Source organism: Dreissena polymorpha, chromosome 2 (genome assembly GCF_020536995.1).
Source record: "Dreissena polymorpha isolate Duluth1 chromosome 2, UMN_Dpol_1.0, whole genome shotgun sequence".
NCBI lineage: Eukaryota > Metazoa > Mollusca > Bivalvia > Myida > Dreissenidae > Dreissena > Dreissena polymorpha.
This window is the reverse complement of record NC_068356.1, coordinates 45,210,195-45,237,502: the sequence shown is the minus strand read 5'-3', so window position 1 is coordinate 45,237,502 and position 27,308 is coordinate 45,210,195. Positions and strand designations below refer to the sequence as shown.

Below are 27,308 nucleotides of genomic sequence, written 5' to 3'. Positions count from 1 at the left end.
AAGATCAAAATGATACACCACAAAACCTTTTTTATTTTTGCACAATTAAAAAAATGATAAAAGGAATGAAAGTCTAATTAAAGTCTATATTTAATGCTCTTTGTTCTTTTTTGCACTTGCCTGGGCGGACAACTAGATTATAAAATAACTTGTCCAGACCATACTTTAACTTGCCAGGGGCAATAGGACAACTGTTAATGTTGAGCCCTGCGATGTAAAGGACTGGGCGGACAACTAGATTATAAAATAACTTGCCAGGACCATACTTTTACTTGCCAGGGGCAAAAGGACAACTGTTAATGTTGAGCCCTGCGATGTTAAGGATGTGGTTCAAATGTGAAGAATAAACGGCGGAAAATACAGTTTGCGTTCGTCTGTTGTGAGCACAGAGCGTTATATAGTAAAGAGATGTTATTATACTTTTCTGGTTTAATTGAGAATTTTTTTTTTCTAAAGTGACAATTAAAAATGTGCAAGTTCTGAAATAATTAACATCTTTAATTTTTATACCGTACATAAATAATCATTCCGAATTCACTCGCTGATGCATTATTAAGATGACATTAATAGACAAATTACACGTACATGTTACAGCGTAATGCCTTCTTCAGATTGGTTGGCATTTAAATCTGTTTCAAAACATGGCGTGAGGTTAGTAATTGTGTTGTGATTTAATCAGACGTTTAACTCAAGAATTATTGCCTTTTTAAATTCAATTCGTCGAAATTTGAGGTAAAGATGGACTTCTGAACTAAAACTGAATGAGTTGGTAATGTTATTTTGCAATTTTATGCAAATTAATGAAAATTTAAATTTCTGGTTTCCACCATGTAATTGGTCCTTCGCAGATAAGACGTTCCCAAGAATTAAGCCCATAAAAAAGGATCTCTAAATTCTTTGCGCGTATTATAAAAATTACTAACAATTCTACCAATGGAATTACTAATACTAATAGAGAAGAGTAAATTGACATTGTCATGGTCTACATTGTGATTCTCTGTTTTAATTTATTGAGATATTTGTTATTTTATATCCGTTGATCTTGAAATAATAAAATGTAAAGAAAAGCTAACAATTGACAGCATGCACACCTGCTCTTTAAAAAAGTATAATAGTAAAACGAGTACTGTCTGCCAGCGGTTACCATCTACCAATGTAATGATAAACATGCCATATATCTGCTCTTTTACTTCTTATTTTGGTTTAGGTGTTTACTTATATTTTCTCATGGCATATTTTGTATACAAGATCAATAGTGGTCTTCATGACGATAGTAAGGTAAGATCATCTTTACAAAATATGGTCTTATGTTAAAAATATATATACACTAATTTTGATACATGTATGTTATTTAAGGATTAAGAATAAGATGTTGAATTTTGGTAAATTATGCATACATGTATATGCATGAAATAAAATATAAATCACTATGTATTTTGTTAATCTAACCTTTACCTTGTCTGTTAAGATAAAGTCAAAACTAAAGTTGATTCTAGCAACACAGTGATTTTTTTTGCTAAAAATTACCGCTGATTTTCGGCTGCTTCCCAATCACAAAAATCTACGTTTTTCCCCAAAAAGCTGACAAAAATTTCCCATAAAAGCCCGATTTCCAAAAAAAATATTTTTTTATTTTTTTTAAGAAACAAGTCTCTTATGACTTATGATTTCTTAACTCTAGATCTCAACTTTTTATTTAAACATCCTACACAATATATAACTTTAAGTCCTTTTTGTCAATAAATAAATCCCAAATTTGCCACTTTTATCAATTAAAACACTCCCAATTTGACCAGACTCCTTTTCCAAAAATGGCTAGAAAACCCCCTGAACATGCACTTAAAAACAATTTTAATTCTGTTACATGAAATCATATTTATAATGCTTAATGTTTCCCAATATCATGGTTTATCAAACTACTTTTCCCAATTTCATGGTGTATCGCGCTTATTTTCCCAATTCAAATGGCACAGGCTGTAACAAATAAAAGCAAAAAAAATCGCTGCAACCATTCAGATTGGATATCATTAATACATTGGTACATGGAACCATCACATAAAATCAAATCAATGCTGAGAATGTAGCTGATATCTCAGCCAAAAATGCATCAACAAATCTAACTGAATGTTTATTTCTGTATGAAAAGTGTAAATTTACGTCAATCTGATGTTGTTTCTTTGATTCAATTATTAAAAAAATGTATGACTATGTTGGAAGATTAAAGCTTAATAAACTGGTAGACGGTATCACCCGGCTACACTTTTTTAAACAGATAAAGATAAAGGATGAAAACTAACAACAATAACGATCAATCCCATGAACAAACAAAATCATTATAATTATATACCACAAACCTTTTTATGCCCCGAAGGAGCGCATATAGTGATCGGATCATCTGTCCGTCCTTCCGTCACACTTTGCGTTTAGGTTTTGCATTTAGGTTTCGTGTTTAGGTTTAAAAAAATGCTCATAACTTCTATGTCCCTTCAGTTAGCCACTTGATATTTGGCATACATGTGTATCTCATGGAGCTGCACATTTTGAGTGCTGAAAGGTCAAGGTCAAGGTCATCCTTCAAGGTCAATGGTCAAACAAACAAAATCAAAGCAGCGCATTAGGGGGCATTGTGTTTCTGACAACACATCTCTTGTTATGTCTGTAATAAAACTGACCTTGTTATAATTTTTTTTTCCACAAATGACGCAATCTTTATATAATTGTTTTTACCAGTCTTGACACACTTCATTTGAGCATTTATAATCTGGTATTTAATACTAATTTGTTCCTTAGTTGAGCACAAACTGATTATCTGTTTATAATCAGATACTTTTCAGACGTTCTAGATGGTAGTTGCAATAAGCAACCATTAGATTTCTGGTCATGTGACAACATTCATGATACTTACTAGATGGTAGTTGCAATAAGCATAGCCATTAGAGGTCTGATCATGTGACAACATTCATGATACTTACTAGATGGTAGTTGCAATAAGCATAACCATTAGAGGTCTGGTCATGTGACAACATTCATGATACTTACAAGATGGTAGTTGAAATAAGCATAACCATTAGAGGTCTGGTCATGTGACAACATTCATGATACAAGATGGTAGTTGCAATAAGCATAACCATTAGAGGTCTTGTCATGTGACAACATTCATGATACTTACAAGATGGTAGTTTCAATAAGCATAACCATTAGAGGTCTTGTCATGTGACAACATTCATGATACTTACAAGATGGTAGTTTCAATAAGCATAACCATTAGAGGTCTGATCATGTGACAACATTCATGATACTTACTAGATGGTAGTTGCAATAAGCATAACCATTAGAGGTCTGGTCATGTGACAACATTCATCATACTGCAATAAGCATAACCATTAGAGGTCTGGTCATGTGACAACATTTATGATGGTAGGTGCAATAAGCATAACCATTAGAGGTCTGGTCATGTGACAACATTCAATAAGCATAACCATTAGAGGTCTGGTCATGTGACAACATTCATGATACTTACTAGATGGTAGTTGCAATAAGCATAACCATTAGAGGTCTGGTCATGTGACAACATTCATGATACTTACTAGATGGTAGTTGCAATAAGCATAACCATTAGAGGTCTGGTCATGTGACAACATTCATAGATGGTAGTTGCAATAAGCATAACCATTAGAGGTCTGGTCATGTGACAACATTCAATAAGCATAACCATTAGAGGTCTGGTCATGTGACAACATTCATGATACTTACTAGATGGTAGTTGCAATAAGCATAACCATTAGAGGTCTGGTCATGTGACAACATTCATAGATGGTAGTTGCAATAAGCATAACCATTAGAGGTCTGGTCATGTGACAACATTCATAGATGGTAGTTGCAATAAGCATAACCATTAGAGGTCTGGTCATGTGACAACATTCATAGATGGTAGTTTCAATAAGCATAACCATTAGAGGTCTTGTCATGTGACAACATTCATGATACTTACTAGATGGTAGTTGCAATAAGCATAACCATTAGAGGTCTGGTCATGTGACAACATTCATAGATGGTAGGTGCAATAAGCATAACCATTAGAGGTCTTGTCATGTGACAACATTCATAGATGGTAGTTGCAATAAGCATAACCATTAGAGGTCTGGTCATGTGACAACATTCATGATATCTTACTAGATGGTAGTTGCAATAAGCATAGCTATTAGAGGTCTGGTCATGTGACAACATTCATGATACTTACGCTACTTGTATTGGCAGTAGTACTGAACAGTAATTCATGAAGTAATTTAAGGAAAAAAAATACTTAGCTGTTGTTTTAATAACATGTCAACTGTTTTTTTGAAAACAGATTATCAAAAACAATTAAAAGCAAAACTTTTAGCCTGTTTTATTATAGTGTTAAATAATTATTGATTTTAAATAGTGTACAAGTTAACCATTTAAGATTTAATTAAAGCAAAGCAGGTAAATTAAATCTACATAATTACTCACATATAATGGTTGTCTGTTATGGAAATGTACACAAGTTCTTTATTATTACTTCAATGGGCATTGCACTTTATAATTAAAGACAACAGTTGCTGCTTAATCAATTAATAATAATTAATTGCTATGATTTAAAGATCATTTAATATATGCCGTTATATCTGAATATAAGTCAAATAAAGAATGGTGAAAAAACATTTAGCTGGTGTTGTATATGTATAAAAAATTGCAGAATATCAACTGCCTGTATGAATCCAATGTTTGTTTGACATTTGTAAGTGTGTACATATGCATAGGCAGTTGGTCCAGCACCTGGCCCTCTTTACATTTTCTAGAATATAGTTTTACATGTAATATAAGACAGTAATATTGGTACTAAAGTTTGTGAAATGAATCATTTAATTATATGCAAATACAGTTCAACAGTAATAATACAAGACACTGACAATAATTTACAATATTTGTAACAATTGCAGTGTATATAACAATAAATACATATAATTAATTGGAAATAATTGTTTAAATGCATATAAAATCACAAAATCATTTATTGGATAAAGCAATTACAAATGGCTTGAATGGACCAGGCAATTTATACATATTTTTTTAGAAGAACACATTTCTACATATGTGTAATGTATGATTAGTAATGAAAAAAGAAAGTCTGGTACTCTCAATACATATACTATGTGACAATTTTGAATGAGTGTCATCATTGTAACCGCCATGACACTGTTTGTCATTATTATTTTTACTTAATGATAAATCACCCAATCACTCATGGTCACTAGTAAATAGATTTAAACATATATTTACTGAAAGTTCAATTTTAACATATCCACATTTTTGTTTGTCAGGTATTATTTGTTAGTTAATATTCATAAATTTTGTCATTCAATGTAAATCAAAATGAGCAGTTAATATTCACCTTTTTTTCACCAAAGAAGAACAATATTTACATATGATTATAATAATGGCATGTACATGTACTTTGCTTTGTGTAGAAAACTCTGATTGTAAGCAATAATTATAACAATCAACCAGTTTCTTTAGTGATGTTATATGTGCTTCCTAAATAATAGTTTACAGATGTTTTCAGTTTTCTGTAAATAAATACTCTTTCAGTCTGTGTATTTCATAGGCACCCAAATTTAAAGCGCACAATCTGCAGTCGATGCTGTGTCCTCCTCGTGCCAGGAAGGACAGCGGTTATACGGATTAAAAGTATGGCATTAATAGCACATCAGATGAGCGGTATATAAGTAGTGTTTAAAATGAGCAGTCTATATAGCACATCAGATGAGCGGTATGTAAGTAGGGTTTAAAATGAGCAGTCTATATAGCACATCAGATGAGCGGTATATAAGTAGTGTTTAAAATGAGCAGTCTATATAGCACATCAGATGAGCGGTATATAAGTAGTGTTTAAAATGAGCAGTCTATATAGCACATCAGATGAGCGGTATATAAGTAGTGTTTAAAATGAGCAGTCTATATAGCACATCAGATGAGCGGTATATAAGTAGTGTTTAAAATGAGCAGTCTATATAGCACATCAGATGAGCGGTATATAAGTAGTGTTTAAAATGAGCAGTCTGTAGAGGCTTATCAGGGACAACAATTTTTGTCTATACTGCATTTTTGCTAAAAAAAGACTTCTATAAACGAACAAAATTATATAAGCCTAAGATGCCATTCTTGATTAACCCATGCTAAATGCACAGGCTAACAAATTGTGCATGCATTAAGCCCAGTTTTCCCAGAATGCAACTCAATTTATAACAAGATGCATTTGTGTAAACTTTATGCAGTCAGGAATAAACAGTTTACCATTTTAGTAATCATTTAAATATATATCATTTTAGCAAACACAGTTCTTTGAAGCGAACAGTGTATAAAGATGTGCAAAGATGTAATGTATACCACTCATGTATACTTGTGTATTGAAATTCTTCAATTCACAGCAAACAATTGTGCTTTTGATGTCAATTTCAGAAAAGCGTCAGAAGATGACCACAGTCACATGTCTGGAATGTGGAACAATGAAGCGTTATCTGAACATCCCAGATTTTACCCCAGACATTGACAAGCCTGACTCTTGGGTTTGCGTTGTGCAAGACGGTATGTCACTAGTGACAAAAGGGAAAGGGAAAGGCAATCAAGGGGCAGGAGAAACAGCTGGAACTGCAGTTGCAGTAAATGCAAATTGTGTAAAACAGGCCAATGTGAATGATAAAAAGCAAACTAAATTGGACGGTGAAACTGCAAGTTTGAAAGTAAAAAGGCCGTAACATTTTTGTGAAAAGGAAATGTATATAGATATGTTTTAGCAGTTTACATATTGAAGCTAAGGTATAACAATCTGTAAGATATGTTGTGAAATACAAAAGATATGTTATTAAATATGTAAGATATGAAATATGTCATATTTCTTATTAAATATCTAGTATATATTATGAAATGTCATTTCTCGTATGAAATATGTCATTTACCTTATGAAATATGTTGGATATATTATGAAATATGTAATTTATCTTATTTTATATGTTGCATATGTTAGAAAATATGTGATTTGTTTTTAATATGAAATATGTTGGATATGTTATGAAATATGTCATCTATTTCTGTCTTGTGGTAAATGCTGTGGGTGTATTTTGAAAGACTTGAGAGCAATTAATTTCATGATAAATTATTTATTTAATGATTTTTTATACTAACTTGTGTTAATCTTCAATAAATAGTAATAACTTAATAAGATCTTTATTGTTTCCATACATGGTCTGACCATCACATTTACGTCACAAATTGATAACCATTTTATTTTCCCTCAAAGTCTAATTTTAAGCTAATGATTTGCGGTATATTAAAAATGTTTATTAGAAACATGACAACAATTCAGCCAGCATCTGGCTAATCTGGGACGACACTTTCCACCCAGACTGGATAGAAAATACTTACTTTACACACAAAATCAATAAAATCGGACTTTGTTGTCCCTGATTGGACTAGGCGGACTGGACACGCTTATCTGGGACGACACTTTACATGGATTTAGCCCGGTTTTCCTCAGAGCGAGACACAGATAATCCGAGGAGTTAAGCCTACAACTGTCCTTACTTGTTAATATCTCTATGTTAGACAACATTCTTTCTTCGTATTCACTCATTGTCTTAATCATCACTAATCCCACAAAGTTCCCCCAACTATATACTAGAACTAGAGTATGTGGTTATTTCCTATTAACAGTTATGTGATATTTAACAAAAAGAAATCCACAAAGAGAGCAAGGCGCTATAAGGCCGCGTCCTTCGCAACAAGCGCATCCTCTTGCCCCCGGATGTGCGACTCGTACACGAAATCTACTTCCGCTTTGTGTTTGCGACCTGGCCACTTATCCATGTGCCACGTCAGACAGACGATTACTGCCATGAGCACGATTGCGCCTGCGCGGCACGAGATGCCAAACCCGTAGATGTTGTTGCGCAGTGCGGAGTTGTCATAGAAACTGCACGAGCCCCTGGCGTCTCCCTCTCCGGTCCACAATATACATGCAGCGTCCACTAGCATTCCGCCTATCACTGGGCCCGGCAGAAAGGCTATTATGACACGAAATACATGTACTGAATAAGGAGTTCAGTCCTGTCCAATACTTAATGTACTGTTTATCACAAATGGGCGTAAAGTGCCGTCCCAGATTAGACTGTGCGGACTACACAGGCTAATCATTGACGACATCTGCCTAGACTGCATTTTCGGTAAGAATTGACTTTCTTTCAACGAAAAATTCCAGACAAGTGGAGAGTGTCGTCCCTGATAAGCCTGTGCGCACTTTTAGGTTTATCTGGGATGATACACTACCCACATGCATTAAGCCCAGTATTCACAGAGCGCGGCTCAGTGATTGTTTATCATAATAAATAGTGCCTTTTTTACACAATACACTGTAGTCAAATAACGGTTTCAAACACATAATTTTCATATTTGTACTTGGGCATAGAATTTTTAAAAGTTTCCCTTCAGAAGTATTTCTAATTTTACCGTAAACATGTAGACGGAAATTGTATTTAGGCAATACTTTCTCAAAACTGGATTTACTAATGAAAAGTTAAAAACGGCAACTCACTATAACTTGTCTTAAAAGTAAACATTGGTCGCAATTTAGGAGATTGTCAAGAATGTGAAACGAGCAAATAATCAACAGAAACGGGAAACACAACGTTAGTCCATACACTAGCGTTAAAGAAATAAATACACTTAATACATGCAAGTATTTTTTCTCCTCGCAAAAGCCCGCGTATTGCAAATGGAATGGACAAACTATGGCTTACCGAACAAGGATATTGCGAGCGACGAAATACCAATCGACATGGACTTGAGCTTGTCTGGCACGATCCTGGAAAATATCTACGATGTACTTGCTTGAGGACTTAAGTGATCATGGCTGAGTATTGATGAATGTATAATTGAAGCAGACATTTAATTTTAAATGTGTAAAACGTTAATGTTTAATTAGCACATTAAGTTTTTAGCTCAGAAAATGTTTAATAAAAATTGTTTAAAACCAATTGTTCAAGTATGGGTAACAAAGGTAAAAGAAAACCAATCACACGATTACGAATCTGGTTGCAAAAGTAAAAACTAAACGTGCAATTATTGATCTGGTTACAAAGGAAGAAAACAATCGTATGCTAATGGATCTGGTTACATAGGTACAACTAATGTTCGCGTATTGATCTGTTTACAAAGGTACAAATTAATCAACGAGTATGGATCTGTTTACACAGTTAAAAAACAATCGCACGATTATGGATATGGGTTCAAATGATTATGAGCTGTTCATAAAGGCGCATCCTCAATCAAAACAAAAACAGAGCCTTGCCTTAAGTTAAATATAAAACTTGGCATCATGACCGAGGCGCCCAGCACCGTGCCGACAAAGTTGACCGCCACCACCCACCACAGCTTGTCGCAGTTGTCGAACTTGCACAGGCCCGGACTTACCTCCCCTGTCTCTACGCACGTGCAGTTCGTGAATTTCTGAAACGTTTTGTATAAGCTAAACTGAGTAGGATGTGATCATGGTGAGCATTTAAAACCTTCATTTTCCGTCGTCCGTCTTCAATATTTATCTCGTGAAAACTAAAGAGGCCACATCTATCGCCCTATTTTCATGACCAGGTCAGATTAGTTGTCCCAAAGAAATCTCGGCCGATTTCGAAACTGGTTCAATTTGTGTCAAGAACTATGCCCCTAGGTCAAATTAAGGTTCATGGGGGGGGGGGGGGGGGATAAAATTCATTAAAACTTCGCTTTGGTTTTTCTTCATTGAATGTGGTACAATATGGTCAAACTATATATCATTTTAAAGCTAAAGACGGATAGAATAACATAAACACATTTTTGACATTCAATATTTGTGTGCTTTATTCGTATTTTGGTTTAAAACCAATACTTTTTTACACTAATTTACAAAATCTCAATCTAAAGTTAGGAATGATATGCACTACCTTAAGTTGAATAAATACAAAGCTATATACATATACAAGGTCAAGTTAGCAACATTTCACAGAAAATTATTGTCATAAAACAACAAATGAGTTTTTATTCAACTGCCTTTTTTGGATAAATATCCTAAACATAGTTCTAAAAATAACTAAAACGTAACTACTTTTTAACAATCCAGGTATGGTGGATAATAAGAGTCACAATTCTATTACAAAGGCTTAACAATTTTGTTATTTACCTCTCAACCAAATTGCAAAATTTTAAACCATCTCAAATTGAAATAGATTGCAGACGACATATAAAATTGTAAAGGAATATAAAGAAATTGGCAAAACGATTGATTTTATATTTCGATTCCTTCTACCCATTTGAAAGCGTGGCCATCGCTGTGATCCGTAGAAAAACGTGCAAAACAAATCGGTCGAAACCACGTGCAGTGGTGAGAAAACCGGGTATGTGTATACACATACCTGAGATAACACATGCTTATTTTGACAGTTTGGTGGCAACTTGTAAAACAACTATTAACATTAATCAGCAAGAGATCGCACTAAATAACAGAAATGACCGCGTAGAGATATCATCACTTACCCTATTTGAAATAGTTTCCAGCTGAAAATTGTCCCCCACACGTCTTTTTAGTTAATTTGTATTGTTTTTCTGGAGCCAAAGTGCATCTCACAGAATATCCAACCAACTTCCGTTGTTTTCACTTTCGTTATTAAAAACTCCGTTTAAAGTATTATTACTACTTTTAGATTGTTAAAGCGATGTATTATTATATATTATCAATAGAATAGTATACCGTGATGAATTGAACGGAGTAATCTAGATCTTTCTGTCAGTCTGTAAGCGTACTATTTTATGCGCAATAATAAAGTATATGTGATTCGACAACGATTGTAAACATTGGTGAAATGCTTCTTACATAGTTATTCTTTTGAGTGTTTATGAGGTCTGATCGTGCAGTTTGCAAACATCAACGGAAAGATTACAATCCAATGCATTTGTCATCGTCAACCGTATGGAATGTCAATTAGGCGATGAGTGAGTTTTTAGCATGTTTCTTTCTATTTTATTAATTTAAAAATGGCTGCCCCCATGGTGATGAAATGACATGTGTTCGAGTTTTGATATTTCTAGATATGCAAACTTTTTTTACTATTTAAGCGTAACTTGCCCTCGTCAATGTCGATATCATTCACTAGTTATATAATTTTCCGCCGAAATACGTTGAATAAACATGATTCAGATTTTTGAAAACAATGTATATTTTAGTGTTAAAATCTCTTTGTATTTTGATTGATTTTGTGGATGTTATGATACGTTGATGTACAAAATTGGTAGCAGTTTGAAGGAAAAACATCCATTAAAGCATATATGTATACATTATCAATGTGGCACTCTTCCTTTAGTCAAATTTGAGTTCAATGCTAGGGGTCCCACATTTTTCAAAATGAAGCCTCTACATGAACCTTAAAGAAAAAGATTGTGAACTCTTTAGAAGTCACATGTTTGCCCAATAATCATCAAAATTGATAAGAAGATTTGGTATAATGACGTCTAAGGAAAGCTTAAAGATGGTTACGGGTTAAAGGCAAGGTCGGAAGCTTTATTTTATTATTTATTGCACAGAGATCCAACATTTTCCCGAAGCTTTAGCATAACTATTGAAGAAAGACTACTAATTCAGATAATTACGATCCGCATGTAGTTATCTCCCATTAAAAAAGCATTAATTTTCAGTTTATCTTATCGTGTTCTAAGTGTTTTTTTTAATTAAGTCTAACATCAGCCCATCCGTTAAAGACTGCGTATGGGCAGTTTACAATATGGTTTATTACATGTTAAAACTTTTTTATACACATTAAGCTTTACGTTTTCTGTGCTTTTGTCTGTCAATCCCTGTCGCCTTTCCGTCTGTCTGCTGTCTGCACAAAATGAAATATTGCAATAACCCAAACAGTCCATAAGACATTATCATAAAACATGGTATACACATTCTTCGTTGTGTTAGTCCGTCCGCAAAAAACTGAAATACCGGTACCTAAAAATTAAAATATCTTATGATAGGATCCTCAGTATGTTATGACTTTTTTTGGAAAACAACAACAAACAAACAAACACTGAAACATGGATTTTTAAAAGGCCACAAGATATGGTAATGAACTATGGAAACCATTTTTGGCTAATTTTTTACCTTTGTGCTGTCAATCCATTAAAGTCACACACCTTATTCGGCATAGTGAATTTAAGTATGAATAAGAAACATATTTTATCTATGCCAATTAGAATATATCTTGTTGTTACAATGTATAAATCCGTCTTTTTTTGCGCTTTAAAACTTAAAATAATCGCGTTTGTCGAAATGGACAAATACGTCTAGAAATCCTTCTTTCGGTTTTAAAAGCGGTACCGTTTGAAAAGAAACACACTTGCTAACTAGGCTATATATTTAATTTTATCGATGCCAATAAGAATATATCTGGTGGTTACAAGGTAGAAATCCGTCTTTTTTGCGCATTAAAACTTAAAAATAATCACGTTTGTCGAAATGAATGGACGTATACGTCTAGAAATCATACTTTCGGTTTTAAAAGCGGTACCTTTTGAAAAATAATAAATTACTTGCTAACTAGGCTATATATTAAATTTTATGTATGCCAATTAGAATATATATGGTGGTTACAAGGTAGAAATCCGTATTTTTTGCGCTTAAAAATTAAAAAATAATCACGTTTGTCGACATGAATGGACGTATACGTCTAGAAATCCTACTTTCGGTTTTAAAAGCGGTACCGTTTCAAAAATAATTAATCACTTGCTAACTAGGCTATAGATTTAATGACAATTTTGCACACTTTCAAATTGCATCCATATGTATTGATTAACATGTATTTCATTTCAAAGTCAGAGGCAAAGTATGTGGCTTTAAACCCGTTTATCCATTCACCCGTTTACACAGTCCGTCCGCAAAAAAATAAATTACTTGAAAAGTACTTAGAATATGTTCATGACAACTTCAATCGCAATAAAAGATAGATGATTATGCGTAACCCGTTATTTTATACATTTTTGTGAAGTCATGTAACCGTAAATAAAACAGAATTATCTGTACTCGAAATAATGCGATTATCCGAATGTTATAATTACACTTAGTTCATAGGATTAACGATAAAATGGTATTAACCCCAACCTTTTTCCATTAGAGATCCATTCTCTGATTACTCACATTACACTTAATATTGCTGAACTAAATGGGCACGGGATGTCTCAATAAAACATTACATGCGTACAAGATAAAGAGCAATATGAAGGCAATGCACATTTTTTTATGTATAGCGTTTTTCAACCGTCCGATAGAGGACTCCTATATTGCATGCATCACTCCCAAAGCTTGGTTTATAGATCTTTGGTACGTCTAATACGAGTAAACTATGCAATTTTAAAAATACTAAGTCTTATTTTAGAACTCATGTGTGCGCGTGTGTGTATGTGCGTGTGCTTGCGTGCGTGCGTGTGTGTTTAAAAAATTACAATCCGTTACTTAAATGTAGAGATACACGATTTTCAAAGTACAAAACTAGTGGACGTACAAAGTGTGTCCCCTCTGAACATCCGGCGTGACATGGTGAAAAGTAGTTGACACCGTTTCCGGCACACACCGGAAGGAAGTTGTTGCTACAGATTCTATCGCCGCCGCATGGTGCCGGTAGAAAGTTAGACCTTAATTAGACAAACACTATCGTTCTTAAATCAAGTTTAGGCATGTCTGTGAAATCGTGATAAGATTGGCATATTTCCAAAACATAAATGCAGGTTAGAATATTTTTTTTCTGTGCTACGTTAAAAAAATGAAAACACAGTATACAAACAAGCGAATGTTACTGCGGAAAGTAGAGCAACATTTCTGAAACCTATGGTAATAAAAGATCCGATACATAAAGATGTCAATTATAAATGTCATGCATAAATTTATACGAAATCAGTGAACATTTGTTTTCAGTATGAATAATGTTTATTCGCTCAAGAATAAACTGTCTTATTCAACGCAAACGCCATTTTCTTAAGGGATCGCCGAAACCCAAACCCCAATTTTATAACCCATCCTACCGAGTCAACTCTAACACATAGACTCGTCCACTAGTACAAAACCACTGCCCGTGCAAATTGTCGGTCTTTTTCTAGCTCGTCGCATCATAGGGTAGGTCACGCTATGGTTTACAAGTTTACATTTACCACCTACCCTCCCACTTAATTTTTTATTGTAACACGATGCTTGCCAGATTTTTGTTATATTCCAGTGTTGTCGAGAATTACGAGCTCGATTCGAAACCCACATCGTCATGGCTGGGACTTAACAGCGTACGGCACACCGTCAGTCTGTCCAATGGTCTACTTAGTTCGGCCCCCGACGACAGGTTCCTGCGTAATTGACTGTAGCAGTGTTAGAGAATTTGCTAGACTTTGATCAGTAAACTTTTGTTAATATTGGTTGTTTTCGGGTACAGTTTTCCAGAGTTATTTTATATTCAGTGAAGTTTTATCTCTGGTTTTTACTCTGGCCTTGAAAACACCATTTTAGGATAACGAATAGAAGTGATGTATAGGCATTGTTTCCACGAACACACTTCCCGATTGTCACGGGGGATAAACATTACGTACTTAAATTTCCCGCCGTTCTCGGGGGAACCTGTATAATACAATTGATCCCAGCCTTGACATTATTATGCCAAACCTTTAAGATAATAAATTGCGTAGTTAAACTGTTTGGCGTTTGTCGTTGAATAATTGTGTTGGTCATAAATCCCTAAATGGGCTACTATAAAAATTACACAACCAGGCAACAACAATATTGAAGTGTATCATTATTATGCACACATAATTGTAACTGATAAGAAAATAATAACAATATGTTTAAGCGTCGGTATAGGTTAGTTAAGTATTTTTGTTTATTGAAAACACAACTTAGAACATATATGATTAAATTAACAGTCTTTATGATTGTCACGGCGACAACCATTTTGTCTCGCCAGTCGTATATTAGATGCACGATAATTGTCACTTTGCAATTACTTCTTAATATGAGCCGCGCTCTGGTATAAGAGGGGTTAATGCAAGTTCGTTAAGTGTGGTCCCAAATAAGCTCGTGTAGTCCGCACAAGCAAATCAGGAACGGCACATTTTTATTTTTCCGTTTAAACTAAGTCTTAACTTGGCTCCAGTCTAGTATATGCGGAATATGTCATCCCTGATTAGCCTGTGCGAACTGCATATGCTTATATTGGACGGCATTTTCCGCTTATTTGGGACGGCATTTTCCGCTTATATGGGACGGCATTTTCCGCTTTATGGCATTTTCCGCTTTACGGCATTTTCCGCTTTATGGCATTTTCCGCTTTATGGCATTTCCCGCTTTATGGCATTTTCCGCTTTATGGCATTTTCCGCTTTATGGCATTTTCGGCTTTATGGCATTTTTCGTTTAAATGAAGTACCTTCTTAACGACAATCCAGTTTAGGCGGTAAGTGTCGTTCCCGATTAGCCGGTGCATTCCGCACAGGCTAATGTTGGGCTCCAATTTACTCACATGCATCAAACCCCGTTTTCCCAGAGCGAGGCTAATTTACAATCTATGATCATCAATTCCATGTTACCTCTGCTGTGCCCAGTTGTGTATCCGCGGCTGGTCGCAGTACAACAACATGGTGACGAAAGTGAGGATCAGGCAGGGAATCTGGGGCAGGAACATGACCAGGGAGCAGCGAGAAGGGGTCAACTTCAACTTCCTTGTCAGCAACCCGCCCCCAAATGTGCCAATACACACAGCCGGGATGCCGAATGCACCTGGATAACAGCAAACAGAACTTATGCATTGTTATGCAACATGTTCTTCGTATATTTGTCTGGGCGTTCACCCACGGGGCAGGAGGTAGAGTCCTTCACTGGGCCTCTATTGGTATGGTTTTTAAACTAATACGAGTGAGCCATACTCTGGCAAATCCGGTCATAATGCATGTTCTTTTAAGGTCGTCCCGGATTAGCCAGGCTAAACAGAGACGACACTTTCGACCATAACTGGATTTTCGCGAATAAGAGACTGCTTTTAAACAAAAACATACCATAACAGCGGAAAGTATCGTCCCTGATTAGCCTGTGCGAAATGCACAGGCTAATCAAGTGAGCCACTTTACACACAATCATTAAGTCCTGTTTTCACGGGATGCCTTTTGGAATGGTTTGTACACTACTACGGGAGATGATCCTGCCAAGGCATATACGAAAACGGGGCTTATGTCATGATCTTTAACAGGAATTGTAAAAACTTTCCGGTCTCTTGAGGTCACAATCTTGTTTTTGTATAAAAATTATATAAGCCAATTATTGAATGTATACATTCCAGATCATTAAGTGTTTATTGCCATGAAATTTTAAAGGTTAACGTGCACGAGACGCTGCTCTACATATAAATGTAGATATAAAAGGACGTCTAAAGGGGACGTTTAGCTGAAATGTATGCACACATGGCCATTATAGTGAAGGTTTTTTCTTATGCTGTTTGATTTCGAACTTAATAGTTAAAAAAACAAAAGCGATTAACTGGAGCTTTTCACTGAAGTAGATCACATTGGCACGGGGGCACTATATAACCGTACCGATTTTTGGAAACTACGCGGAACTGTTAAATCCTTGCCTTGTATCACGTAGGAAATCCATGGAAATACGTTTAACGATTACCACGTATCACGTTTGATGTCCACGAAGGGTAGGGGGTGGGGACGTTTTTCCAGCTTTAACGAGTTTAACTTTGGATGTAAACAGAAGCACGATGCCCTATTCTTACCGAGTATCACGTTGGAAGTCCACGGCGGCATATTGAACTGCACCTCGAGGTATTTCGGGGCGAATGACATGAAAGCGCTGTAGCCAATCACGTTCAAGATGTTGGCGACCAACAACAAGGAGTACTCGCGGATCCGCAGCGTCCTGTAACTACTCGTGAAAATACCTAAAATAAATTAGATGTTTGTATGAACTTATGTTCGAGCTTTTTGTTTTCGGTAAGAAGATACATTCTTATAATAGTAAATCTATTAAAGCGTAAAGCGTAAACAATTCATACACACGCATTTAACCCAATATTCCCAGAACGGGACTCAAATAAGCATTTGCAGAGAAAGACCATGTGATAGAAAGTGAAACTCATGTACGGACGATGAAAGCGATCAAAAATATTCGTCGCACTGGTTTGAGGGAACGGACGCGAGAGTTTTTCAATAAGCATCAAGCTGTAGATGAAATCGAGCTTAGATACATATATATCTTTTAACTTAACAATGTAACAAAGCAGAATAGTTCAAGACAGATACGTCTGATCTTACCAATAACATCTTTCAGTGTACGCCTACAGCACTGTTCCCGCGGTGCCCTGTTTGCAGCGACCTTGGGTGTAGCGCAGAAACTGGAGGGGAATAGCGCGAGAGGTACGGCGAACACTATGGCGGCCACCCCGAACACGAGGAACCCTAGCCACCAGGCGCCGATCCAGCGGGGATCTCGGGGGTGAATTTCCACAGCTGTCGTGAGAGCAAATTTCATGTGTTGGGGCAATACGACCGCCGCGCAAACATTCAACTGATAACGATCATAGCTCATAGCGTTAAAACGTAAGGCCAGGTTACCAATACGTACTCGTTTGTTGTAAATGGTAATACCGGTTCATTTAAATGATCAAATCTACGAGCAAATCTTGCTGCACATCCTGGCGTCATGGACATGCTTCTTATTACTAACATATGGGCCGCGCTCTATAAAAAGGGGGTTTAATGCATGTGCGAACAGTGGTGTCCCAGATTACCCTGTGCAGTCCGTACAGGCTAATCAGGGACGACACTTTCCGTCTTAACTGGAATTTTGTTATGAAGAGACTTTCTTTAAACAGAAAATATTATAAAAGCGGAAAGCGTCGTCCCTGATTAACCTGTGCGCACTGCACATGCTTATCTGGGACGACACTTTACGCACACGCATCAAACCCCCTTTTCACAGAGCACGTCCCAATTATATAGGATATGGCATGAGCTTTCGTTTAATACTTTATATTTTATGAAACAAGTTCAGGAATTGTTTTATTTAGCAAGCCTTTGATGGGCTCACTATCAAATTTCAGGGACGAGTTTAATAGTTAATGGTTTTAAAGGACATGTTTATCCGATCTTTCTTAACAAGGATAATTAATATTAAAGCAAACGTCATGATAAAAATTGTTAAGATTGCGTGATGTCACTTGACGATGCAACGTCGTTTCGCCAAAATAACGTAATACGATTGTTCAGTCAAACACCAGTGAAAACGCTAAAAAAGCTATATTAATACATATGCTTAATACAAAAATAATGTAAGGGCTATTCTACTTGAAAAACACGGTGTAGAATGTCATAAAAGCTAATTCGAAATAGTAAATACAAATGTAATAGAGCAGACATTAAGAAGCAATATTTTTACGGACATTGGCTCAAAGGAAGGTATGAACTGCAGATACCTGGTATTTTAATAGTCATTTAAAAATCACTGTGCATATATTAGTAATACACGTGTCTTGATAAGATACATTTACTTGAATGTTATATTTAATCTTTTTGACGATAATGCTTCAGCGAAGCAGCTCGTCTTAGTTGTCATACCATGAACAAATTCTTCACAATTGCGACCTATGGAAAAGACCGAGCCAGTCCGATTGAGTTAGCTTAAATTTTCTCAATCGGCATACCTCGCTGATTATCATTGATGAAGGTAAAGGCAGCTTGGCTCCCGTCCTCTTTTAAATGTATCAATAGGTTCGGGACAAGAACCAGACACGAAACTGCCAAGTGGCACTTCAAACGCTGTGACGCTGGGAAAATCCCGAATGTATTTATTTTTAGATTTGATCGAGAATGTAACCCGCCTCCCACTTTCTGCTGAATGGGTCAAGTTCCCACCGGATACGACTTCCCCGAACCCTCAATTTTTTTTTCGTACCCAAAATCTTTCGTTCCCAATTTTTCTTCGTACCCAATTTTTGTTCGTACCAACATTTTTTTTCGCACCCATTTTTTTTTTGGTACCCACATTTTTTTCGTACCCAATTTTATTCGTACCCAGTTTTTTTTTCGTACCCAAATTTTGTTCGTTCCCAAATTATTTTTATTGCATAATTTTTTTCGTACCCAAAATTTTCGTACACACATTTTTTCGTACAAAAATTTTCGTACCCAAATACACAATTGTAGTGATGTAGATTAACTTAAATTGATGCTTTTATATCCATCCTCTTCAAAAGCATCGTCACACCAGTACTGAGAGTACTTTGATTAATGTCCATTTACCGATGGGTCAATATTTACCAAAAACAGTCAAGAAAACGATAGTATCAAGTGGGTTATACCACAGGAGTTTGAAATTTTATCCATAAAGCTAATATAATGGCTAAATAATAAAAAATATACCCCTATATAGTATAAAGACTATATACCACAGGAGTTTGAAATTCTATTCATAAAGCTAATATAATGGCTAAATAATAAAAACCTATACCCCTATATAGTATAAAGACGTTTGAAATTCTATCCATAAAGCTAATCTAATGGCTAAATAATAAAAAATATACCCCTATATAGTATAAAGACTATGGGCGGGTCCGGGGTCTGCTGCGTTTCATTCCTGTAGTCTTTATACTATATAGGGGTATATTTTTATCATTTAGCCATTGGATTAGCTTTATGGATAGAATTTCAAACGTCTTTATACTATATAGGGGTATATTTTTTATTATTTAGCCATTATATTAGCTTTATGGATAGAATTTCAAACTCCTGTGGTTATACGTTAATGACTTAACTTACGTTCTAACGTGACATACACCTGGCTGAACAGCCCTCCCAGTCCATAGGCAATGGCCGGACCGAATATAGCAAGGGTCTGGATTATACCTACAAAACAGCGCACGTTATATAACATTTCGGAAAGATAAAACTGGTATTTCACTTGTTTAGTTGTTGATATACTGTTGATCATGATTTTTTTTAGATGATTGTGAAGCAGAAGATTTAAGTAGTGAATAGAAAAGTACAATCTTTCTAGTTGTATGTTTTTTTAACCTTTAACAAAGGTTTGATGTCCCCCAATAACTGTTGCATACATTTGAGGATTTAAATTTACATAATTATAAGATAAGTTGTAAAAACAAATTATAAAAAATATTTTCGAATAAATTCTTGAACTAATGATATTTATGAACATTATTAATATGTGCATATTAATCAATTTTTGAACTGCAGTTGCATTTGTTTGCAAATTATTGCGAGGTAAGCCTTTCATCGACTTCTTCGGTAGATTGCGCCCAATGTATAATTGTTAACATCTATCAAATACAATCAAATAAACTTGGTAAACGAAGTCACGTATGTTAACGTATCACAAATAACTGACTTCGCCCAAAAAACGAACTTGTCAAGCTGTGTAAATATATTATAGAAGCATTTGCACATCGCAATTCATTGATCAATAATACCATATAACCGGTATCACTTACAAATCTTTCTGTCATTATATGTTTTGAAAGTTTACTTTATGCATTTTTTTCATTTTTATTGAATTTAAATGTATTGAAAACGTGACATATTTACTTCTAGACTGTATGTTTTAAGACGATTTACTTATGTATTAGTCTGAATAAAATGTCTGTTCTGTTCTACAAAAAGTTATCCATCGGCGTTGTAAGAACACCATATTTGCATTACTACCGATAATGCAAAATACATGTGTTCCCTTGTTTTTCGGCTGTATACGCCAGCTTTCCACCTTAGCCTGGCATTTAATAATAATAATAATAATAACTTTATTTCATGAAGAATTCACATTAAGAAATAATTTCTTTTTTACAATGTGGTCTTCAGTAACAAAACACAAGTATACATATTGAGACATGCATACGAACATACAAAAGAAAAAAGAAAATTAACTATACAGTTCAATGTTTTATCCCACTTTTACAGCGAAATCGGTTGATTAAAGCCCCGTTTATTAAATTTAATCTATAATCAACGGCAAGGCTATAATCAATGGCACGAAATGACGTCATCAACTGCCGAACCGGGACTACTTTTTCCCACGCACCTCGTCACCTGTGTTTGCCAAGTGCATCAATAATAAAAACAATCTCAAATGTTTGTCAATCTTAATGACCTTAAAACAAAGGAAAGTAGCAAAAAAAAACGTGTTTTTTTCTGTCATTTATTTTTATTAAAACCTCAAGTATTAGGTAAATTTAACACTATGCAAATAGGTTCTGTTGTTGCTCCCCTTTGAAGAAGTCAGTGCGAGTTGCTCCCCTTTGACCGTAGAAAACAATCGTCTGGACCAAGAAATCCTGTGTTAATTTACAAGCTGTACTCGGATATGCATCCATCTGATTTTTCTTCAAAGCATCTTTTCTACCTGGCAATACGCACAAATGACACTGCATCCCGGTGATTCTTGCGTCAACAATTGGGTGTCAACAAGTTAGGTCAGATGCTGAAGGCCATGGCAAAAGACTCCGGCTTTCTCAAGCACAAGAGAATAACGAACCACTCAGTTCGCAAATTCCTGGTCCAAAAATTTCGAAATACAAATATCCACCCACTGAAACCATGGAAATAACAGGGCACAAAAATATCCAGTCCTTAACCAATTATTCCAACATATCTGTTGAACAGCTGCAAAAGTGTTCATTCTTGCTCAGTCCAGTAAATGTAACAATTCAACAGTTCCTCTTGTACACCTTCACGCACCGAAACTATGGCCGAAATGCAGCCTAGACAACCACTGTCTACCGTCGAACAAGTTGATCTTGATGTTCGCCCCACCCAGTCACTTCACGGTTCACCAGCGTTCGAACAACTTTGCCTCACATTTCTTTGGTGCCACTTTCAACATTCAAAATGTTAATGTATATAATTAGCTTAAATCCAAGTAATCTTTGTTATTTCGTCACGAAATAACCACATATTATAACAAAGAAGCAAATAATGTGCACCTCGTGATCGACTCGATAGTTTGATATCGAAAGTGAATTGTGTGTGGTGTTAGGCTACGTTGTAAACAAATGTAGTTCCTTGTATATAACAACTTAATGTCATATTGATATCATAAAACTTAAAGATTTGCAATTCAATATGATTAAAATTGTAATTAATAACGCTCGACACTTTGTTACAGAACGATATTCTGATTTAAAAAAATGATTATTTGATCAGCGGTTATTTTTGGAACGCGGAGTAATACACTGACCTTGGTTACACTACAGTCATTATCAAAGTACGACAAACACTCGTGAAAACTTATTTTGTTTAAATAAAAAAAGTTTACTGAATAAAAGTGGGATAAATAGAATAATAGGTCAGTGTTGATTATAGATCAGGTTTATCATGCTCGGCACGAAAACGAAAAAGCACTCGCCAAGGCTCGTGCTTTTTGTTTTCTAAGCCTCGCATGATAAACCTGATCTATAATCAACACTAACCTATTATTCTCTATTTATCCCACTTTAACAGCGAATTCGGTTGATTAAAGTCCCGTTGATTAAATATCATCTATAATCAATGGCAGGAAATGACGTCAATATTTCGACGAAATGACGTCATAAATCCATCGAAATTATCCAGTCAAACTTATTCTGTTTAAATAAAAAGGTTTACTAAATTAAAAGTGGGATAAATATAATAATAGATTAGTGTTGATTATAGATCAGGTTCATCATGCTCGGCACGAAAACGAAAAAGCACTCGGTAAGGCTCGTGCTTTTTGTTTTCTAAGCCTCGCATGATAAACCTGATCTATAATCAAAACCAACCCATTATTCTCTATATAATGACTTCCTTATCAATTCCGACGACGAAGATGACGACGACGATGATAATGATGACGATGATGAGTATGATAATACAAAATATGCAAAATCTGATACAAAAATCAATCTTACAAAAATCAATCTTTCAAAATAAATCACATCAGACACATCACAACAAAGTATTTACATAGAAAAATTTAAAAACAAAATGAGCATATATAATTTTTTTTAAATATATCAATGATTTGTTTGTAGGTATTTTTTAAAATTTATTTTGAATGTAGTATTCGAAGACACTTGTCGAATGCTTATTGGAATTGAATTCCATATGGTTCGTGACCGAAACGAAAACGCTCGTTTTCCATAATTTGTTTTAAATGGAATAGATGAAATATCAGTGTGTGTGATGGATCTAAGAGCGTACACATTGTTATTTGAGATATGAATAGCATTATTGAAATAAGAGGGCATTGCGCCTATAACAAACTTATGTACAATAGATCGAATTAGGTAAGTTTACTACAAAAAGTAGGAAGCGACCTATCAATTTGAATATAAAATTTCCCGCCCATAGGCCTGAAACTGTTCGCAGAAGTAAAAATGCAATCTACAAACATACTTCACATTAAAATTAATATGTTATTTCATCGACTTTCTATTTTTGAGAAGTATAGGGTATGAAAAGGGATACTACAGTTCGTTTAGCAACGATGTTAACTGCGAATTCAGCATGAAACAATTGTATCTCTAATTATAAGGTTTGACAGATAGAACAGTTTCACACTCAATTCTGGACATCAATACAGAGTGTGAGCCCCTTTATATTAAGAAGAATGTCAGCGTCAGAGCGTTTGTACTTAAAGACTGTGTTCTCATATTTGGTAATTACTACGATATTGCATACTGTGCACTCATACATTTTAGATCATATAAGTATTATTGTTCAGTAACCTGATATACGCTTTGACAAAAATTATTTTTTTTTCGAAATTCACCGTAAAACACGTAAATCTTTAAAGCTTTAAACAAGCCGTCTTTCCAGCAGTGGAATTTTTACCTCACTTTAAAGAATTGCATTTCAACGCGCAAGGTATCAATGTCAGTTTGCGGTCAGTTACAGAAAGTTGAAGTTTATTTTGATTAGAAAGATATTAAATAAAGAAATTAGGCGATATTATTATGAATGCACACAGGTTTGTCAATAATAGAAGTTAAATGTGTTTTCAACAATTGCACGATAAGGACCAATTTTGATTAATTTAATTAAAAATCTTTATCCATTCAGACAAATTTAATAAGCATGAGCACGATGATTCACGATACTCTTTATAATGGAATAAAAAAGGATTTGAGTGTTGCAGGCTGACCTATATGCTTTCATTCTTTTATTTTCATGCTTCTTGTGTTTTTTTCTATTCCGTAAATATAGATATCTGAGTACTAATATCTAAAAAAGCGAAATAAGCCACGAAATCTGGCGCAACAGCCCGTAATTCATTTGCGTGTGACGCAGCTACGAACACGAAGAAAAAAAGGCATTCGCTATTTTTGATCTCATAGATATAACTTTTAATCGTTCATAAACACCGATCACAATCAGCGCCGTATATCTTTAAAAAAAAAATATTTCTTGTTTATATTAATTTTTATTAATAATGCGTTAAGTTTAGTTCCGTTAAATAATAATATTACGGTTTCTAATGATGAAAACATGGGGCGTTGCACTGTCTTTTATTCCCGGTTCAGATATTAATGTGGGAGTTTATGGCATTTTGTTTTTGTTCGGATAAGTTTTTGATGTTGTTTATGTATATTTGGTTCGAAATGTTTTCTTAGTGGCGAACGAACGAGCAGGGGTCATAGTTACCGAGCATTTGGATAGCTAGCATAAGTAAAGAACACAAATTGTCTTTAAATATTTTTTCAACGCCCTTTAACATTTCTTGGTTTAAATAACATAATTAACAAATAAATAAATAAATAAATAATAATTAAATGACATGAAATGAAAATATTATGTGTTTGTTTCCGGTGTGGTAATTCTTGAAATCATCTTTGTAATGGGAAACACACAATTTACAGATTTTCATTCGCTCAAGAACATATATATGGCTCGATTACCAGTAATAATCACGCCGAAAACAAACAAGATCCTCTATATAAAGTATGACTATTTTAAATGTTGATAAAAGTAAACAAGACTAAAAGGTTGCAAAATGGACTTTTAATGTCCGTCGAACTAACGTGCATGATCAATAATTTTACACTGAACAATTTGATTTTCACGAACTTACACCAATAAAAAGGTTTAATAAAAGCGTTTTATATTTATAAACATATTTTCCGTATAATAAATTATATAAATAAATACTATCAGTTAAATTGTAAAGGACACAAGTAAAATGCCGTCGGCGAAGGCGGAAGAGTATATACCTCCATTGTCATTATCCTGCGGGCATGAGAAGAGTTCAAAATATGTCCGCTATCTTTCATGTTTACACATGTGGATAGTTATCTGGTCAAGTAAACTGAATGCAAACAGTCGAATAGTTCGGCAATATCAACAAACACTTACTTTGTCCAAAATCTAATTTAAAATGAATAGAAAAAACACGGAGCGCACGTATCATGTTCAAGCAAAGATAATATCATAAATACACAATTTGCAAATCATCATCATCATCATCATCATCATCATCATCATCATCATCATCATCATCATCATCATCATCATCAGTATTATTATTATCATCATCATCATCATCACCACCATTATTATCATCATCATCACCATTATTATCATCATCAGTAGCAGCATCCTCCATCTCCTTCTCCTCCTTCTCAACATCATTATGATCGTCAGGATCGTCGACATTATCATGCGCAGATATATCATCATCAGTATAATCAATGATGATGATGAGTGTGATGATAATCATGAACCACCTCCTTCCACGTAACCAACATTACTGACAGCAAACATTTACTTCACTATAATGTTTAATGCCAAAGTTGGTTTGAAGACTTCATAGTATGAAACCATAGTGTGTTCCAAGGGCAGCGGTTTTCGGTATTCAACACATTAGTACGTAACAGTAACACAGTTTGGTGTTGGACACGTAGAAGGGCTGATCACCCAAGTTTTGTAGAACATTGCTTCCAAACCCTTCAAGTATTACGGTAACAATAAATGAGTTTCGCTCTGGATAAACGTGGTTACCATGCATGTGCGTATAGTGTCGTCTCAGATGAGCATGTGCAATTAAGGCGGCAATTGTTGTCTGCACACAATAATCTGGGACGACACTATCCGCTTAGAGTGGATTTTTGGTTAGAAGAGACTTTCTTTAAACGAAAAATTCCATAAAGGCGGCAAGTGTTGTCCCGGATCAGCCTGTGCCGACTTTACAGGCTAATAAGGGACGACACTTTACGCGCTTGCAGTTAGCCCGGTTTTCTCAGAGCGAAGCTCAAATGCATCATTGAATAGGGAAACAAAGCTAGAGTATTATTAATGTCAGCTAAGCACTCTGGAATCATTTTGATCTCTCTCATAGTGTCAGTATGTTGAGTCATACTCACCCATGTAAAAGCCAGTTTCCCTTGGCTTTGTGTTGTCATCGAGGTACTTTCCGGCCATTGGGGACCTTGGCGCCTTCCCCACCCCCTGCAACACCATCCCGATCGCGATGAGCGCCAGGGCCACTGTTCCGCTATTGGAATTTCCGGTACCATCCGACTGGGTCTGCACGTGAGCAGAGAAGTTGCGCGTCTCATTTAAACTGCGTCGCAACTGTGTGTCGGTGCGGTTAACATCAGCGCCAAGGGGTTGTGGAGGATGCAAAAAGTGTGGGACGGAACACAGAATTCCGGAGATCCCATACAATATTGTTGAAAGACACAGAAACCTTGGTATATTGACTTTGTTTGCAGAGTAGCTGGCGATCAGGACAAACGCGGAGAAGCCGATGTCGTTGCACGCCATGAGCTGGCCGCTGCGCGTGCTGCTGAAGCCAAATTGTCGCTCGATGGTGGTGATCTGCGATACCATGTACATGGACAACGATGACGTCAGAAGACTTGTGACGCCATAACATGCGGTAAACCATTTAATGGACGCGCAAGATTGCAGCCAGTTCGGTCGACAGCGATGAAAACCACACATGTTCGCCAAATAATTACTTGAATACTCCATTTGTACCTCATTAATGTCGCTTGAAATTCCAATATTCAACTCTTTGTGGCGTTTATTAACTATGGTGTATAATCCGTTACATTTTATAACAATACAATATGTTGCTTAGAGATTCAAAGCGCAATTATTATATTAAATGATTGTTTAACCAGCAGTTTAGCCAAAGACCTATCAATATATTGATATGTCTTTGGTTTAGCAAGTAACCAATGAAATATAGCAAATAGTTGTACATCTTCACGCTTTAGTAAT

The 27,308-nt window shown here is 35.3% G+C and overlaps 2 protein-coding genes across 3 annotated transcripts in view; one reads left to right on the top strand and one right to left on the bottom strand.

Annotated features, from left to right (window-relative positions):
* The window catches only part of LOC127866886 (uncharacterized), a 9,010-nt gene extending 2,234 nt beyond the window's left edge, over positions 1 to 6,776 (top strand). Inside the window, exons 3-4 of one of the 2 annotated variants that reach the window (XM_052407721.1) lie at positions 5,627 to 5,709; positions 6,481 to 6,776. In XM_052407721.1, the coding sequence (XP_052263681.1) occupies positions 5,627 to 5,709; positions 6,481 to 6,776 (379 nt within the window). The remainder of the gene's footprint in view (positions 1 to 5,626; positions 5,710 to 6,480) is intronic. The other variant, XM_052407722.1, reaches the window with a different exon arrangement.
* On the bottom strand, positions 4,372 to 27,308 carry LOC127866885 (solute carrier organic anion transporter family member 2B1-like). The gene is made up of 9 exons (XM_052407720.1): positions 26,444 to 27,308; positions 19,875 to 19,961; positions 17,373 to 17,567; positions 16,835 to 16,999; positions 15,648 to 15,837; positions 13,587 to 13,716; positions 9,365 to 9,522; positions 8,814 to 8,878; positions 4,372 to 8,081 (listed from the first exon to the last, which is right to left on the bottom strand). The coding sequence occupies exons 1-9, from the start codon at positions 27,054 to 27,056 to the stop codon at positions 7,777 to 7,779; spliced, it is 1,908 nt and encodes a 635-aa protein (XP_052263680.1). The 5' UTR covers positions 27,057 to 27,308; the 3' UTR covers positions 4,372 to 7,776.